Below are 17,040 nucleotides of genomic sequence, written 5' to 3' on the forward strand. Positions count from 1 at the left end.
CCCTTGCACAATGTTAATATACTGTCGAATAACTTCGCCTGGATAAATTTTTAGCTATGAAAAAATAAATCCAGATAATGTATGCTGGGTTTAGGACTACAAAGGACATCAGTTGTAAATACAAATTGGAAACTTCAAAATAAAGTTTAAGCTGTACAATTTGAAATTAAGAGCAAATTTTTTACTAAGATTTTTTCGCATTCTATGAAAGCGATGTTAAAGAGTAGTACCAGTTACTGTTGTTATTAAAAACACCACGAGATAATACAAAGCTTGAAAGGTTTAAAAAATTCCAAATAAAAAATACCTGACATGAGCCATCCTCTTTGGCTCCACAATCACAGAAAAAGTTACCATACTTTGCATAACTTAAATCATGATTTTTATGACAAACTCTTGCACATACAGAACATACACCAACACCATCTAACATTCGACATGTATGACAATGATACCAATGTTGATTCATAAATTCTTTTTGTGTAACTGTGTATGTACATAATTTATTACATAGTGAATCTTCATCGGAATCCTCTGCACCACTATCTTCTTCTTCGTTGACATCGTCTAACCATTCAGGATCTAATTCAGCAGGTACTTCACCCTCCCATGGAGGACTTAAAGCTCTGTTTGTTCCGATAATCGATGAAGTTGACGTTCCAGGTGTTTGAGGTATTAATGCGGAAATAATATCTCCAATATATGATAGTAAACAGCATGTCGAATCCAACATGGCTGTGTGTTTTCCAGTAATTTGACCGGATTCAATTTTTTGTAGTACATCAGGTTGAGTTAAATATTGTTTACTATAAACAAAAAAAAAAGTAATATTAATAATTTTGAAATATTGAAAAAAGAAAGACAAGAAAATGCAAAATTTTTTAAATTAAATTTAACTAAAGTAGGCTTAATAAGATAATTTTCAAAAGGGATAGCTACGACTTTGTAGGAAATGAATACGAATTAATTAAATGAATATGAAGTTCAAATAGAATCTGGAATAACGGAAACCACTTTCTTTGGTTAGTGGCCAGTGAAATTTTTAGAAAGTAATACGAAAAGATTCAATGAGTCACGCCAGCGACATCTAGAACCCTTTAGGGATCTATATCAAATTGTTTGTGGAGGGAAATATAAAGTGTTAAGATGCTACACATAGGAAGAATCGTCGTTGTTCCCAGGTGATGGATCACTTTCAAGAAGAGCAAACAATTGAGGGTAAAAAAAAAAAATCAATTTTTTGATTAGCTTCATATATTTCTTGTTTTTTTTAAGAAAGCGACCGTAGCACATCTTAAATTTTATGTTATCTTCAACAGAAAGGTCCACACAACATTTATAGCAAAAGTTTTGATTGTGCTTTTTTTAAATTTTTTGGATCAAACCTTATTTTTCTTATATTATTTCATCCGTTTTCTTTCGAAGTTAAATATTATTTTATTAAAAATTTTGATTACAATTTTATAATATCTTACCAAATTTGAAGCCAATCAATTGCTGCAATAAACAAATGTTGATGGCCTTTTCCACAACGTGCATCGGCTAAATTAACCATAACTTTCAAAAGCTCTGGAAAACCTTTGCCTTCAATATCAGCAGATAATACTTGCGATCCAATTGACAATAAAGCTTTTAAAATAGTGAGTGAAACATCTTCAGTTACAGCCCGACATTCTTTGACTATATACGAAGTTAAGGCTTGTAATAATTGACTATTTTCTTGTAAAAGAGATTTTTGTTCAACAGTTGGACTAGGTGAATCATTTGATTCAGAACTGGCTACTTGTGCACCGTTCCATTGTTGTGCATTGGTCGGAGCATCTTTTGAACCATTTTCATCAACTTTTGTAATATCATCAGCGGCTGGAGGGCTTGTAGAAGTTGTTGCAACTGCTGCTGTTGTCATTATCGTTGGTGTCTGAATATTTGATGAGGTTACACTGCTATCCATGTTATTACTACCCAGGATAACATGACGTAACCAATTTTGTAACTTATCAGAATCAACTTTAGCAAGAATTGACATTGTAGCACATAAATATTCTAAACTAATATCGGATGGATTTTTATCAGCTGTTTGGAATAGCTTATTGAAAAATTGTAGCACTTTAGTACTGTATTGCTGAGATGTTAAAGGACTAGAAACTGACATTAATACTTTGACCAAATTATGATCACCAACGAAAAATTGTGCTAACGCATATCGACCACCGGTTGAATCTAATAATTTTTCTAAGAACTTTAGACAATCATGTAAAATTCTTTCGTCAATCATGATACTATAATTTAAATCAATTAATGATGTAAAATTAATTAGTAATACATAAATATGTTCTAACACACATAAGTAAACACGTTTTTGGTGTTCTTCAACATTAATATCACCAATTAATTTTTCTAATGTTTTTGCAGCCGATTCATGAGCGAATTCTGTTCGAATGTCCAATGTTAATGGAATTAATAAATCGATTGCAGAATTTTTCAATTCAACTGGATCTGATTTTGATATATGTTGGCCAATGAATTTTACTAATACAAACAGTAAACGTTTTAGACTTATATGAATTGAGTAGTTTGCACGGGTAGATAATGTTGAGATATGAACATTTACAATAGCAAATATATTGCTTTCAGATGGTATAATATCATTCAAGTATGGAGTCTGTAAAAAAAACAACAATAACTGTTAAGATTTGTTTTGATTGACACCTAATTTGGGCGTCAAGTTATGTCTAATTGACGCTAGTGCCAAATATTTGACGTGAGCAAAAAGTTTAATATGTTAAGTTCTAGAAAACAGTGATCAGTAAGCGCTCAAAATGACATTTTACACCGACATTCATTACACAAGGACACTTAACTCCAAACAATTATCTGCAAAAAAAAAAAAGATGGCAATCGTGTTCCTTTTGCACAGTGATAAGAGATTTAAATCAATTTAGATTATTGAATCAGATATTAAATTAATTTGTTATTTATAAAAAATAAATCTAACAAAATATAACAATGTAATTAATTCACTTCTACTTATTTTACTATATTTCTTCGGTGCAAAATGAACACTTGCGACGCTATTAATTTTGCTATTTTGATGACAAATTTTGACAATTCCCCCGTTTGAGTTGAATATGCTTGTGTAGTGTCCATAGATTGAACAATTTCAATTGTTTTCAATCACCTAGATAGCCTGACGAGCAGTACAAAGTACGCAACGACCGATGACTAGACGCCGCCCAAATAGGCGCCTTATATATATATATTCTTGATCCATGGTTTAAACTTCATTATTAAACGCAACCTCGTTGAAATCAACGCACCTTAGAGTATAATATAAAAATTACTACTTACCCAACTACAGTCTGGTAAACTACACATTTTCCATTTTTCTAGTACATTTCTAGCACATAAAGGTAATAGTTCGACGATAGGATTAGCTAACGATTCAGTCAAAGAATGTTTTGATGAGCATAAGGCAAGAACCGGTGTTAATGCTGCTAATTCTCGGATACTGTATTTATTTCCAGGGGTAGCATTATTTTGTACTACTGCATCAGGAGATTCGTGCATTTCGTACAGAAGACTCGAACTACAACAAAATAATTTAAAAGGATGTGTTAAATATAGAAAAATTAGAATTGTCATATATATTTGCGGCTTAAATTATTTTTTTATCAAAAGTTTGTTAAAAATATTTACCTTATACAATTGTGTACAGCTTTGGCAAGTTGTATAACATGCGGCATTATATCTTGTACTAATTCAGTACTTGTTGGAGAATTACGATTTCCAGCAGATTTTGAAGATTCGCGTACTTCTTCGTCAATTAAAGCAATCTGAACTTTGGCAATAACTGAATCGAGTAATATCAATGTGGATAATTGGGGCAGACTTTCCTTGGGTATTATTGAATCTATAATTTAAAAAAAAAATGTATTAGATAATTGAAAAATCCAAATAGGTATAATAAATTAATTTTACCTGATCCAAATGACGGTTTCAGGGCAATAATTGTATTTTTAGTCATTGTAATATCATATTGTAAAGTATTAACTACATCGGTTACAGTATTTAGAAGTTTTTCCGCACATTGGGTATAAATACTTTGTTTTACTAAAGCATCTTTCAACCATCTACTAAATGTTTTGTGAGCCGCTCGTGGTCCCCATATTAATGAATGTAATAATAGTGGCCCAACTGGTAATGGTTTGCCTAATGCTAATTTTTCCATGTAGGTTGTTGACGGAGGTAGAACTTGTAATAATCTACAACAAAAAGAAATTTTTACATAGTTACAATTATTATTTATTTAATAAAAAGAACCTATACCAAACCAAAATTCAATCTTATGCCAACTGTTAGTTTTATTTCGGGCATTAATATTATTAATTTATATTTTATTATTAGTTTGAATCCAACTTTTACCATTACATTTGCTAGATTTTGTCCCGCTCGATTCTTTGTTTTCGAAACTAAAACTTCCAATCCGTAGTACCCAATTTCAAGTCTAAACCGGAATACGACTATAAAAACTGTTTCGAAGACTTTAGATTGATAAAAAACTATAAGACAATCTCGGACAATAGCTAAAACCTTGCGTTATAGCTAAGAACTTGGCGACGTACATGCGAAGGACATTTATTGCTAATTTACTTACAACAGTCCGGAAGGCCAAAAGGTTTTTTTGGACATGGATTCAGCTAATATTTGTGAAAAGCGAATCTTGTGCGTTCGATCAAACACTTACGAAATATTAGTCTCCCGGGCCATAAAGACAATGTTTTATTAAATAATAGCTTAGTATGAACAGTATTTACCAAACTTAAACATGCAGATCTAATTTGTCGAAAAGAATAACCTAATACGTTATAATAAAAAACGAATTTGCTTTATTTACCTCCAACAAATGGTGAAACAATATTGTGTTGCACATAATCCTTGAAATGATAACTTAGGATTTTCACCTTCTGTGGAAATATTCGCAACATTCATAATTTCTAACAATGCATCAATTAATAATGGATACATTAATTTATCTGGCGTTCCTAAAATAAAATTACACGCCAATCCATCTAAACGTGGTGTATCTTGATTATTTAATTCCACATTTACAATACTGTAAAATCTAGGTTTCATTGAGAATTCGTCAGGTTGTCCAATTTTACGATAATTATCTTCAATACTCTTCCAAGGTGCATATTGTCGAGAAGGTGCTTTGGTTAAATCTTTTTCTTGTTCAGATGGTATCAAACCCGTTGAAATAAATAAATTCCATTGAATTTGCTGTAATAAGGAAGCAGGTGCATCGTATAAATGTCGAACTGCGTACTCTAATAACAGAAGAAGTCTTGACAAATGTAATAATTGAATATCACGTAACGATGGAGTTTGTTGGGTTGTAGTTGGAACTGTGCTAATTTTTTCACTAAGTTTTACTACATCTTTTGATTCTTCTTGTTTCGACTCATCTTCAGTTTTTTCTATGGTCACTTTTGTGGATGTGTCTTTTGATGGTCTTGCTACTTCGGAACAACGTACTACTCCTCCAGCAATTAATAAAAGGACCGATTTCTTCTGCATTAAGTTTAAGGCATGGAATAAATAGAGCAGTACTTGGGCATGTTCTACATTTAAATCTGAAAAAAATTGCAATGGATTAGTTTTAATAAAACTGGTCAAAATACAAAAGATTTTAGTAGTTCATCCGATAATTTAAAAATGATAGAAAGTGGCGTATAATGAACTTTCATAGAAAATCATTGAGTATAATTTTTTTATACCCTTTGAGATGTAATAAGAATTTTTGAGACTGTGCGCCATGTATGATATGCTTTCTGGCGCCTGTCAGATTTTTTTAAAGAATTGTTTTAATAATATGAGGCTGATTCAAAAAGCAACAACCTATAAATTTATTACCTTCATTTTCTGAATCGATTGTTGCAGGTGGATTACAAACATTTTCCACTAAAGTATTAACTAGACGATGCCAAATACTGATACATGATGCTTCTTTTTCTTGTTGTGGTTTCATAAGTAAAATTTGTGATAACACAGCTAACGTTCTAGGATACACTTGTAATGGCCACGGTGCATTACTATCAACAGTCCATGGTGATACACCTAAATGTGATAATAATACCGTTTGCATGGATGTACTTAACATATTACGCGTTATAAGGTTATGTGTATATCTAGCCAACGCTTGAGAAAAATCAACATATAATTGACCAAGTGTTGCTCCAAAATATACCGAAATGGTTCCTGCAAGAAAAATAATTCAATTTAATCATTCATTCAACTTCCCCTAAATTATTCGATTTCTAAACATATATTCTGTTAAAGTACCGGAAAAAAAATCCAAGAGTTGATTAAATTATATGAAATTATTGAACAGAGTTTGCCTTAAATGTTAAAAATGTTTATATTAACACTTTAATAAAAAAGAACAAAGACAACTCTAATTAAAGCTCATAAAAGTCCTCAATTATCGTGGTTTAGTCGAATATGTATTCGTTACAGAACGACGGATGGTTAATAAAATAATGTAAAAAACGCAACAAATACCAACGATAAAGTATTGTCTTCACTAGATTTGAACCCGTATTATTTTTAGTTTGTTCTCGAAATCAAAAAGTTTTGAATCAATCGAATCTAATAGGTAAAATTTTTTAATGGAATTTAAGATTACTTAAACTTGTTTTGAAGACTCAGAAAATCATTGGTGTACGTGTGTTTCATCAAATGAGTCTAATTTGAAGGCGAATAAAAATTTTATGTTTTGGTTAAAAATTCCCGGTAGTTATAAGACAAAGCTGTAAGATTAAATAAACACATTTTATTTGCTTAAAATCCACTTTATTTAAGATTTTGTCAATCAAAATAATTTGTTTATGTACATTTCGACTTGTTAGTCATCTTCAGAACAATTGTTAATGAAGATAATTTTAATTGTTCTGAAGATGACTAACAAGTCGAACTGTACATAAACAAATTATTTTGATTGAAAAAATCTTAAATAAAGTGAATTTTAAGAAAATAAAATGTGTTTATTTAATGTTAATAACTTCCACAAATTAACGCTCTCAAACTTAAAAAATCTGTAACAGTTCTCGAATTTTATGAGAGGATAATTAAAATAATATATCTACCAGTTTCTGTTCGGGCAGTTTCTCGGTCCAAATCTTGTATAATAGCAGCTAAGATAACCATTTGTTGTTCAGATAATCCTGATTTAATATATTTTTGTAAATATGCAGATCTGCTACATAGGAAGTGTTTATTCATGAATAGAAAGACGTTTGTTGATAGGATTATAAACTAAAACAAGAAAAAATATATAGATTAAGAGTTTAAATTAAAAAAAAAAAATTTAATAATGCTTACTCCATGAGGTTCTCCTTTCTCTGGAACTATTGAATTGACACGATCTTGTGTATTACTTTTATCTTGGCCATCTACTAAATTCATTGCTATTGTATCATTATTTTCTGGTGGAGCGATAGTTTCTTCAAACCACTGACCCAAAATTGGTTCACTATCATCATCTGATGAAAAAAATAATAAATTTTTGTAAAAATATTTTAATTTCTTAAGTTTAAAAAATTGATTTTTGAGATGGGTACCATTTCTTCATGCCTAGAGTATCTATATCGATGAAACTTCGTTAATAACTTCGGGAACACGGGATAGGTTTCTCTAACGATCCATTTAAGAAATAATACACAAATCTTACATAAAAAGAGCCTCAAAGCACTGGTATCGTGGGATAGGAACTTTATCTTCGTGTAAGGAGCTTGGATTAAAGAACAATTTTGTATTTTTTGTAAATACAATTAACATTCCATTAACACAATTCTAAATAATATTTTAGACAGTAAAATTTGAAATTTTTCTAAAAATCCACCTTAGCAATTACATAAATTTTTTTAAGAATGGTGTACTACAAGTTAGTCAAGATCTAAATCATCCTAAAACTAGAAAATATTAAAAAAATATTTTCTATTTTTAGATAGATATATTTTCTATTTTAATAGAAAGTAGAAAAATGACTCACATATTTTTCCACTTATAATTAAAGTTGTATTACAGAGAAAAATAGCTTATATAAATTTAAGGAACTATCCATTAATTACTGAGCTATTGCCAAATATATTTTCGGGTAAACCAACCTGCAGAGAGGCTGGGTTTTTTCATAATTCATGAATCCACGTCTTTTGTTTTGTCTACTATAGAAAGTGTTGAAAATTCAACACCACATTTAAATTAGCTATTAACATTGGGCCTGATTAGCAGAAGCTATGCGCTTCAACATGCGTTAAAAATCAACCAATAAAAAATGGCTACAGAAGCAATAAGGTATCCTTTTTTATTGATCGTTTACACACGTTAAAATTTCTATCTTTTGTACATGACTTCTTTGTATTACTTATTCAGATTTCAAATCTAAGCGCGGGGACACATGTTTGTGAAATGGACGTTGATTTTACAACGTCAATTTTAGCAATGCTTTGTGTTTCATAGAAGCTATTCATATTACAAAAATTCATTAGACGCGTCTTAAAGCATATTATAATGTGGGAAGTTTCTTTCAACGCCCGTCAATTTTGACGCACGTGTGTCATCGGTTTAATCTGAGTTATGTTTACGTTATGTACATTAACCTTCTAGTCATGCCTGCCTCTTTCAAATAATACTTTCATTATAAATAGATTTTTCTGTTCATTTATTGTTCAAAAGTTTAATAGTAAATCAAAATACGATGGCAAACGATAGCACTACCACCCTAACAGCCTGTCCTTTTTCGTTGTAAAGAGATATAATAAGTTCTGATTTCTATCTGAAATTTATTTGTAAATCGACGTTAATTCAAAAATCCAAGAAAAAGTAACGTAATTAATAGATAGTTTCAAAGCTGTGGAAGGCTGCAAAGCTCACCCAATACATTAGCTGGTGGTTTATTATGTTTCTTTTTCTTTCGCCAAATAGATGCATGTGGAAAAACCGTCGCATATTCAAGATCATTGGTTGTGGTGGGAATAGCATTTGCCGATAAGGAATTGGTAGGATTTTGTACACAATCATGTGATGCAGATGATCCTGTATGTACAAATGTTGATAAATGTTGTGGATTTGATACAATTGTTTCTTCGGATCCAATTGTACCCGTATGTATAATTGTTGGTAATATTGGATGCCAACTATCATTTATAGCATACATACTTTGTACGGTTGCAGCTATTGGAATCGCATTCATTGTTGGATTATTATTGTTTGCATTATTGCTATTGATACTAGTTGTTAAAGTCGAATCAACGGGTTGTATTCGTATAATTGTTCTATGAAATTGATTGATACCGCGATTGATACTTCGTGTTAAACTTGGTGCCATATCACGTGATTGATTTATTATATTATTATTGATAGAATTATTTGGTGGTACTGTATTATAACGTGATCTGTATGCCACATTTTGTGGCAACGATTGAATTGAATTTGATTGACTATTTGGATTATTTTGCATTCGTGGATTTGAATTATTTAATATAACTGATGCATAATTAAAACCTTGATTTGATGTTATTGTAGGATTATGAATATGAACATAACTTAATGAATTATTTGTATGCGTGGAAGATACGATTGAATTTTGATAGGCAGGTCCATTCACAACTTGTATATTTGTTTGAATTGGTGGTAACGTTGGAGATGACTCAATTGAATCATTTGTTGGAAAAACACTTGAAGTTATGGGAAATATAGGACGAGGATTTTCTTCAGGCTTTGATAAACGTGCTTTGAGACGCGCCATATTTACTCTTGCAGTTCCTGCTTGTAAAAGGTTACTTAAGATCATATAAGAATCTACTTTTAACTCTTATATACTTTCATTACTGAAAATCCATGCTAAATTTTCGAATAATTTTGGTAAAATATTTTGTTAAAGGAAAAAACTAGTAATTTTAAAAATTATTGAGTTACCCATTTAATGAAAGGCAAAATCCTAAGAATTGTTTAATTGTAATACAACACTGACTTCATATTTATTTTAGACCCGTAGCTGCTTGAATAACATTAAAAGGTAAAATAGACTTACAACAAAAACGTTTACGATTGTATTATTATCCATCAATAAAATATTGTAAACCAGATATAATTTAGAACTGAATTATCTAGAATATCTAGTTTAATTGACGTTAATACAATAAATCGAAATTTTGTTCAGTAATGAAAGTTATTTAATGATAAATGACACTCCTTATAGTTTATAAAAATCGGCTCTCAGAATTATAGTCCTCCGAATTTGAGATATATTGTAGTTAATGTCATAACTTTCAATATTCATTGTTTTAGGGATTTGCAGAAATTCTTTTTCGAACCTCCTGGATGATAAATGTTAATCAAGAGTTTATAGTTTATATCATATCTCAAAAACAAAGAATTTGACTGAGAGGCAAATTCTATAAGGTTTAAAAGGGTATTAGAGTGAAAAGCTTTTGAATTTAGAACTGACTAACAAGTTACAATGTGGAAATTGCCAACGTAAATATTTAAGAATAATTTAGAAATTGTTTTAAGATTAATTATATACATATTGTATGCGTATCAGACAATTTTTTTAAATTTTCGGTACTTAAAATGTATTGAAAATTTTAATTTTATATACAGAAGAAAATTTAAATCGTTAGTATTAAAGTGGACATCATGCAGTCCAAAGGTATTACATGCTAATTATGCAGTATAACAACAATTTGCACGAAAGGTAGATGATAAATTTTTTAACAAGCCTTGTTCATATTAATAAAAAAAAATCGTGAGCAGCATAGCTCGATCATTACAGTCATATTTCCCCCGCATCATATTTTTTTAATGATGCTTTTTATTGAAATGGAATTTATATTTTTAAAAATTTTTGAAAACGTGCAATATCTATATAAACGGTAAAGTAGGCTGGAATGTTGACACATTCACAAGGCACATCCCTGAACTTACTTAACTTACATGCTGACTTTCAACCCTTTAGCTTAATTTGGAGAGACTTTACAGATGCCTACACACCGATTTTCAACCTTCTAGCTCAATTTGGAGAGTAAGAACAGATATTCATAGACATAAAAACCGCGAAAAAAACTTAATATTTCGTCATAAAAAAGAGAGAAAAGGACTGAGTAGTTGTTACCTCAAAAGGTACATCCTTGACAATTAAATCTATGTACATACCTTTCAATTCTCTAGCTCAATTTGGAAGAGACTATACTGAAGTTGAAAACCATAAGAAATTCGAAGAATCGATTTGGCTAGTAAACAACCCTACATACCGAATTTCAGCTCATTTGAACCAATGGGACACTCAAAAGTAGTGAAGATATAACAATATATATATATGACATATCCAAAAACTCCATAAATTTTGTTCTGAGGGTCATGAAACGGGTTTACAACACACCTTCACCCTTCCCCGATGACCTTAGATATAATGGTTAAGTCTATATTTTCGGGGGAAATATGACTAAAAATACAACGTGTCCCGAAACTATTACATTAGAAGAGCGGAGTGATAGGCTATAATTCTATTTAAATAGGCTAGTAACAGGCTAATTCTAAGCAGAAAATATCTTTGCAGTTTTGGGATTTTGATGTACCATTATCATAACGAGTAAAGCTTTAGAAAATAAGAATTACTACAATTTATTTCCTTTCAGTTTAATATTTACGTTCAATATTCTAAAATATAAAATATACAATTTTCCACCAAAAATCATAATCTTATTTAATATTCTATCTCTTTAATGGTACTTCGAGCTCAAAAATTGAAAAGGAAATTTTTTTTAGAATTCTATTCACTCTATTATGGAGACCCCTTATACTAAACTGAAATAATTTACTTATTTTTTTTTAAACATGAGAACAAAGTTACAGTAGGATTTGCTTTAAAACTGTAATTACTTCCGATCTTCTTTTTAACGACATTTTGTATCTAAATCGAAAGATATGAATATTAAATTTTCTACAACTTTTATTTGAAACTTTGTGACTCTAACATAGTTTTTGAAAAATGTTCGAAAAGTGATATCCAAGGAAATTGCTTTGTTTACCTCCCTGCTGCGATAAAATTTATCTGAAGTTTCATTTAATTCGAAAAATTTTGATTTTATTATTGAAATTACTTGACTGATCTGATCATTTGTGGTTCCCGATTAGCAAGGCATCGAATAATCGAACACCCTATACGTATATATTATTATATGAACAAGGCTTAAAACATGTGATTTTGTAGTATTATTAGAAATTTTTTGATATGAATGAAATACTAAAACCTTATGATTTGTCATGAAATACCCAAAATATATGAAAGAAAATATCATCTTTGTACATCTACCTTCGTCAGTTGAAGTTTCATCTGAACAACTGATCATATCTTCATAATAAGTAGTCGAATCCGATTGACTAAAAGTGTCACCTTCAGGTGGATGCTTCTGTATCCGTTTTAAGGTACACGCTTTACGATAACTAATTGTTGCTAAGTAGTAAAGCATTTGATTTATTGGTGCAGCACTTAATAAACGCACAGTCCTTTGCAAAGCTGTTGATTCTGCTGTAATATTCAACGGAGCTGGTTCAATTGTATCTGGTACAACTGTTGACGATGATATTTCAATATGTAAATCATCTAATAATTCTGACATTAAACTTAATGCTTTTGTTGCTAATGCAACTGATAATACTCCAAAATTTTGTTGCCTAATCAAATAAAAATATATTGTAAAGACAAGTTTATAACAATCAGTATTTGCGAAAGTATAGTAACTTACACTTTTAGGAGGTTAACACGAGAACTATTATCACGAGCTTTACTTGGACTTCGGCCTTTATCTTCTCTAGGTGAACTACGTTCGCGTTCAGTTGTTCCTACTGACATTAAATTAAGTCGACTAGCTGAAATTTGAGCTTGAAGTCCAGATACAAGCAGCCATGCTCCAATTAGCACATGATTTTGTAAAACCTGAAGAAAAAAGTTTTTAATATTTACATATTATTAGCATAATAAATACAAAAAATACGTAAACTAATGAAACGAAGTGAAATGAGAAAGGTTTATCTAATCAATAGCTGCAAAAACTACCGAAACCTGATATATGCGTTAAAGTGAGTTAAATAACATGGTTTTAAATTTCTAACGATATATCAGTCACTGGGTATCCAATCGTCGAATGAATCCGATTTTTGTATTTTTTGGGGTCAAAATTTATTTTATGTTACACTGAATCTAAGTTGTGTATTTGAATTTTGATGAAAGGAAGACATATGAATTATAAAATTAACTTACATGTCCACCTGTTCTAGTTGATTTTTTAATTGTATTTGTAACATAATTGAAAATTTCTAAAACCGTCTCAACCAGTTGTATTGCTAACGTATCTAGATCATCTTCTTTGGATATAGTACTTTGTCCAGTGTTTGTTGTAGTTGATTGTGTCGAACTGGTGCGAGGTGATACAGATGTTGTAGCACTTGAACCACTATTTACAGACATTGCACCCCAAAATGCACAATATATTGCTGATCCACTAATTGTCATTAATTTTTGTAATTTTGGTATTGTTAATGGTTCTAATATAGGTAATGAAATTGCATCCAATACTAGTGTTATATCTGATACCATGGAAGATAAACTAGATCTCACAGCCTGAGTTTCAGTATGATTCGATGGTAAACTGAAGGGTTTGCCTCCAATTGTGTCGTCATATTTACTTGAATATTTACGTAAAGTAGGTAATTTAAGACTTAAATCAAGTAATACTTCACTAGCTCTAAGTTCTTGTAATACTTCACTGTTAGTAATGCTCAACAATTTCTAAAAAAAAAATACAACAAATTTTTAACAATACATTTGGTTAACTTCGAATTGAGGAGTAGATAAAAAAAAAGTGGAATTGAGAAGATTTACTAAGCGCCGTGTGTTCTTAATTCATGATAGGAAAAATTTTTCAAAGTTAAATTTCCTGACCATGTTTATAAATATGTTGCTTTTATTACAAAATCATATACCGGGTGTTTTGATATAAAAGCTTCCTATATCGAGTGTATCTTTGTAAATTTATCAAAAGTATTATAATAAACTTTCCATCTCAATAATTAAATAAATAAAAAATGATTTTACTACTGAAACTTTAATTCAAAAAATTTTTTGTTTTCATTCTTAATTTTTTTTTTTTTTAATATTGAAATGGGAAGTTTATAACGAATTACATGTGGGAAATTTACGAAGTTTATACATATACTAAACATGGGAAGTTCGTGGTGAGAAATACCTTGTATAAATAAAAACCTTTTATTATTTTGATTATCAATAGTGAATCGCTTGATTGCTTCAAATTTTGCCTGCAAGGGGATTTAGATTTTCTTAATGCTTGGAAAAACCTTCGTTTAAACATTTAAAAAAATAAATTTGGACGTTTTAAGAAGAATCATCTACATATGTTTTGAAAGTCTGCTTCTCAATTTGTGACACATGTTTCCCAACGCTAGACAGTTCTTCCCACCAAGGTCGAGCGTGAAATTAATAAAATCACCAATAAATTTAGCTTTATTTAATATTTTGCTAGTAACTTTGCATTCATATGCGAGTTAGTATCTTATTGAATTTTAATACTTAGAAAGACTATCTAGCGATAGAAAAAAGACCTATAGTTTGCAACGCTCATAGATACATAATATTTAACAGAAATGTTTGTTAACAATCTACAATACGCACATACCACACACATATAAAAAGCGGCCTCTTGTGGTACCATTTATTATACAATAATATAACAACCCACGCAGGGTACCATTATTACTCAATAAGCTAGATTACGGATAACTCCATACATTCTAAATTAAATTTTTGTTTTTTCCTTTAATCTTTGACAACTCAATGTTTACTGTTTAATCCGTAATCTAGCTTGAGTGAGACATTGAAGATAAAACTTTTGAATCAAAGTTGAGCAATGCTACTCACATTTGAAGCAATAATTACCAGATTGCACAATAAAATTTAATCTCTTTTTGATTGACTCAATATTGCGTAATATTTCAAAGTGATTTACGTAGGATCAATACAATCGTTGAATATATTGATAATATCTTTTAATGGCCTTTTAAAGTTTTATTATTGACAATTCTTTTATTTTAAAGTCCTCTCCTCTTATTTTTACTTTCAAGGATTTCTTAAGACATTAAAACTAGTGGTATTTTTCTATATTTACTGGACTATCGAGATTCTAATATATATAAACTTCAAATTTGAAGAAATTTGTTCTTGAATTTCGAAAAAAAAAAAGAACTTAAAATACCTTTATTTCAGACGCTTGATCAACATTTTCTTGTGAAGCTTCTGACTTACTAACATTATCTTGAGAGTTATCATTATTTGAAGTAATGGGTCTACTATTGACATTTTTATTGGCAACTATACCTTCACCATCCAATATTGGTGAAGTTAATTGTTCTAGAATACTAACTGATAAATCAGAACGTTGCCTTCTAACAGTTTCTTTGGAAGCAGGCGTTTCTTTTTCCGCACCTACATTAAAAATTTAAGTTTAAAAAATTGTATTTCCGAAATTTTTAATCAAGAATTTGTAGTTATATTCTGGTATGAAAATATAATTAATTTATTAAAAAGTTTTCAACAATTCTTTGAAGGGACACAACATTTTTGGGATTTTTTAAACAAGTCTTATTTTTAACGTTTAAATGCGTAATTTGAAAACTCCAACAAAATTAATATTACGTAATACTTAAAAATGTTACAAAGTTAAAAATCTAATTCAAAGAGATGAATGTAATTCTTGATTATTGATTAAATTCTTGCATTGAATTATAGATTAGTAAAATTTCTTTACCTGGTGGTTTCGTTGTTATATGAGGAGGTAAATTCTCGCTGTTCATTGTAGTTGTGAGGGCAACTTGATCAGCATTAGATAAGAGACCCTTACCACAGCACAATGCCCGTATTGCTAGCAATAGATTTTTTGGGGGTACAGCTCCGCTGTCCGCCCCACTAGATAATTCGGACGTGTTGTACGCTTTCACTCGTGACAGTAAATAATTTAATAATATTCTACATGCTTGTGATACTGTAGATATATGATTTCTAGATACTAAAAAAAAATTTACAAACAAAAAATGTAATGCATCAACATTTTAATATTAAACAATAAGTATAACCTCTTTAAAAATAAGAGCAATTTTCTATTTATAATACAAATATTTTGTAGTGAAACTAATAAAATTTTTTATTATTTATTCAAAATAACGATTAGAAAAATCATAAAAATAAATATTTAGCAAAATTAAATAACAATGATTGAGCAAAATTTGAACAACCCAACCCATTGTTATCCTAAATAAGAGGTACTTACAGACTCCAGCGTTTGTGCTAATATAATCGGCAGCTAATGTCGCAAATGATGTATAAAAGATTTCATAATTTTCCGAATGACTGAGAATTTCAGATTCGCTGAAATGTAAAAAAAAAATACTAATTTAACTTGAATGAGTCAGCTGAGAGATGTAAATGACGGTTCCAGAGTGTCATACTTCGTTAAAAATTTTGACAATTTATTTTTTAATTGATGTGAAAGTTTATAAAACAAATAAATGCGAACCTTTTGATGATAGCAGAGGCGAGGTCTAAAACATCAGATTTATTGAAAGATCCATAAGTGGCAGACAAAATGGGCTTAATTATTGAAGACCATTCAACACCACCACTATTAGCAGCCATTGCATCTGCCATTTATTTTTGCAGTCAATTATCTTCTTTTTGAGTGAATAGTTTTTGTGTGAGTTGATACTATTCGTTTTTATTACGTATTATAACAAAGAGCGCTATATTCAAATGTTTAGTTTATGAAACACACGGTAATATGCAATTATGTAATAGTTTTTATTATTTTCTTTATTTACAGGACTTACTATATTAAGAAAAACAACAAATTTTAACTAATGCAGCGATTTTTATTTTATTTATTAAATTACATTTAATTATATACATTTATT

The 17,040-nt window shown here is 30.0% G+C and overlaps 1 protein-coding gene across 3 annotated transcripts in view; it reads right to left on the reverse strand.

Annotated features, from left to right (window-relative positions):
- Positions 1 to 16,765, reverse strand: part of LOC123293344 (E3 ubiquitin-protein ligase UBR4) — a 39,803-nt gene extending 23,038 nt beyond the window's left edge. For all 3 annotated transcript variants that reach the window (XM_044874131.1, XM_044874130.1, XM_044874129.1), the window contains exons 1-16: positions 16,647 to 16,765; positions 16,401 to 16,498; positions 15,882 to 16,139; positions 15,330 to 15,559; positions 13,322 to 13,849; positions 12,807 to 12,997; positions 12,374 to 12,735; positions 7,381 to 7,541; positions 7,146 to 7,314; positions 5,914 to 6,258; positions 4,895 to 5,633; positions 3,979 to 4,262; positions 3,697 to 3,910; positions 3,349 to 3,586; positions 1,476 to 2,662; positions 308 to 806 (exon numbers count right to left, since the gene is read on the reverse strand). In XM_044874131.1, coding sequence (XP_044730066.1) covers positions 308 to 806; positions 1,476 to 2,662; positions 3,349 to 3,586; positions 3,697 to 3,910; positions 3,979 to 4,262; positions 4,895 to 5,633; positions 5,914 to 6,258; positions 7,146 to 7,314; positions 7,381 to 7,541; positions 12,374 to 12,735; positions 12,807 to 12,997; positions 13,322 to 13,849; positions 15,330 to 15,559; positions 15,882 to 16,139; positions 16,401 to 16,498; positions 16,647 to 16,765 — 5,622 coding nt within the window. The remainder of the gene's footprint in view (positions 1 to 307; positions 807 to 1,475; positions 2,663 to 3,348; positions 3,587 to 3,696; positions 3,911 to 3,978; positions 4,263 to 4,894; positions 5,634 to 5,913; positions 6,259 to 7,145; positions 7,315 to 7,380; positions 7,542 to 12,373; positions 12,736 to 12,806; positions 12,998 to 13,321; positions 13,850 to 15,329; positions 15,560 to 15,881; positions 16,140 to 16,400; positions 16,499 to 16,646) is intronic.
- Between the last annotated feature and the right edge of the window lie 275 nt (positions 16,766 to 17,040).

Source organism: Chrysoperla carnea, chromosome 2 (assembly GCF_905475395.1).
Source record: "Chrysoperla carnea chromosome 2, inChrCarn1.1, whole genome shotgun sequence".
Taxonomy (NCBI): Eukaryota; Metazoa; Arthropoda; class Insecta; order Neuroptera; family Chrysopidae; genus Chrysoperla; species Chrysoperla carnea.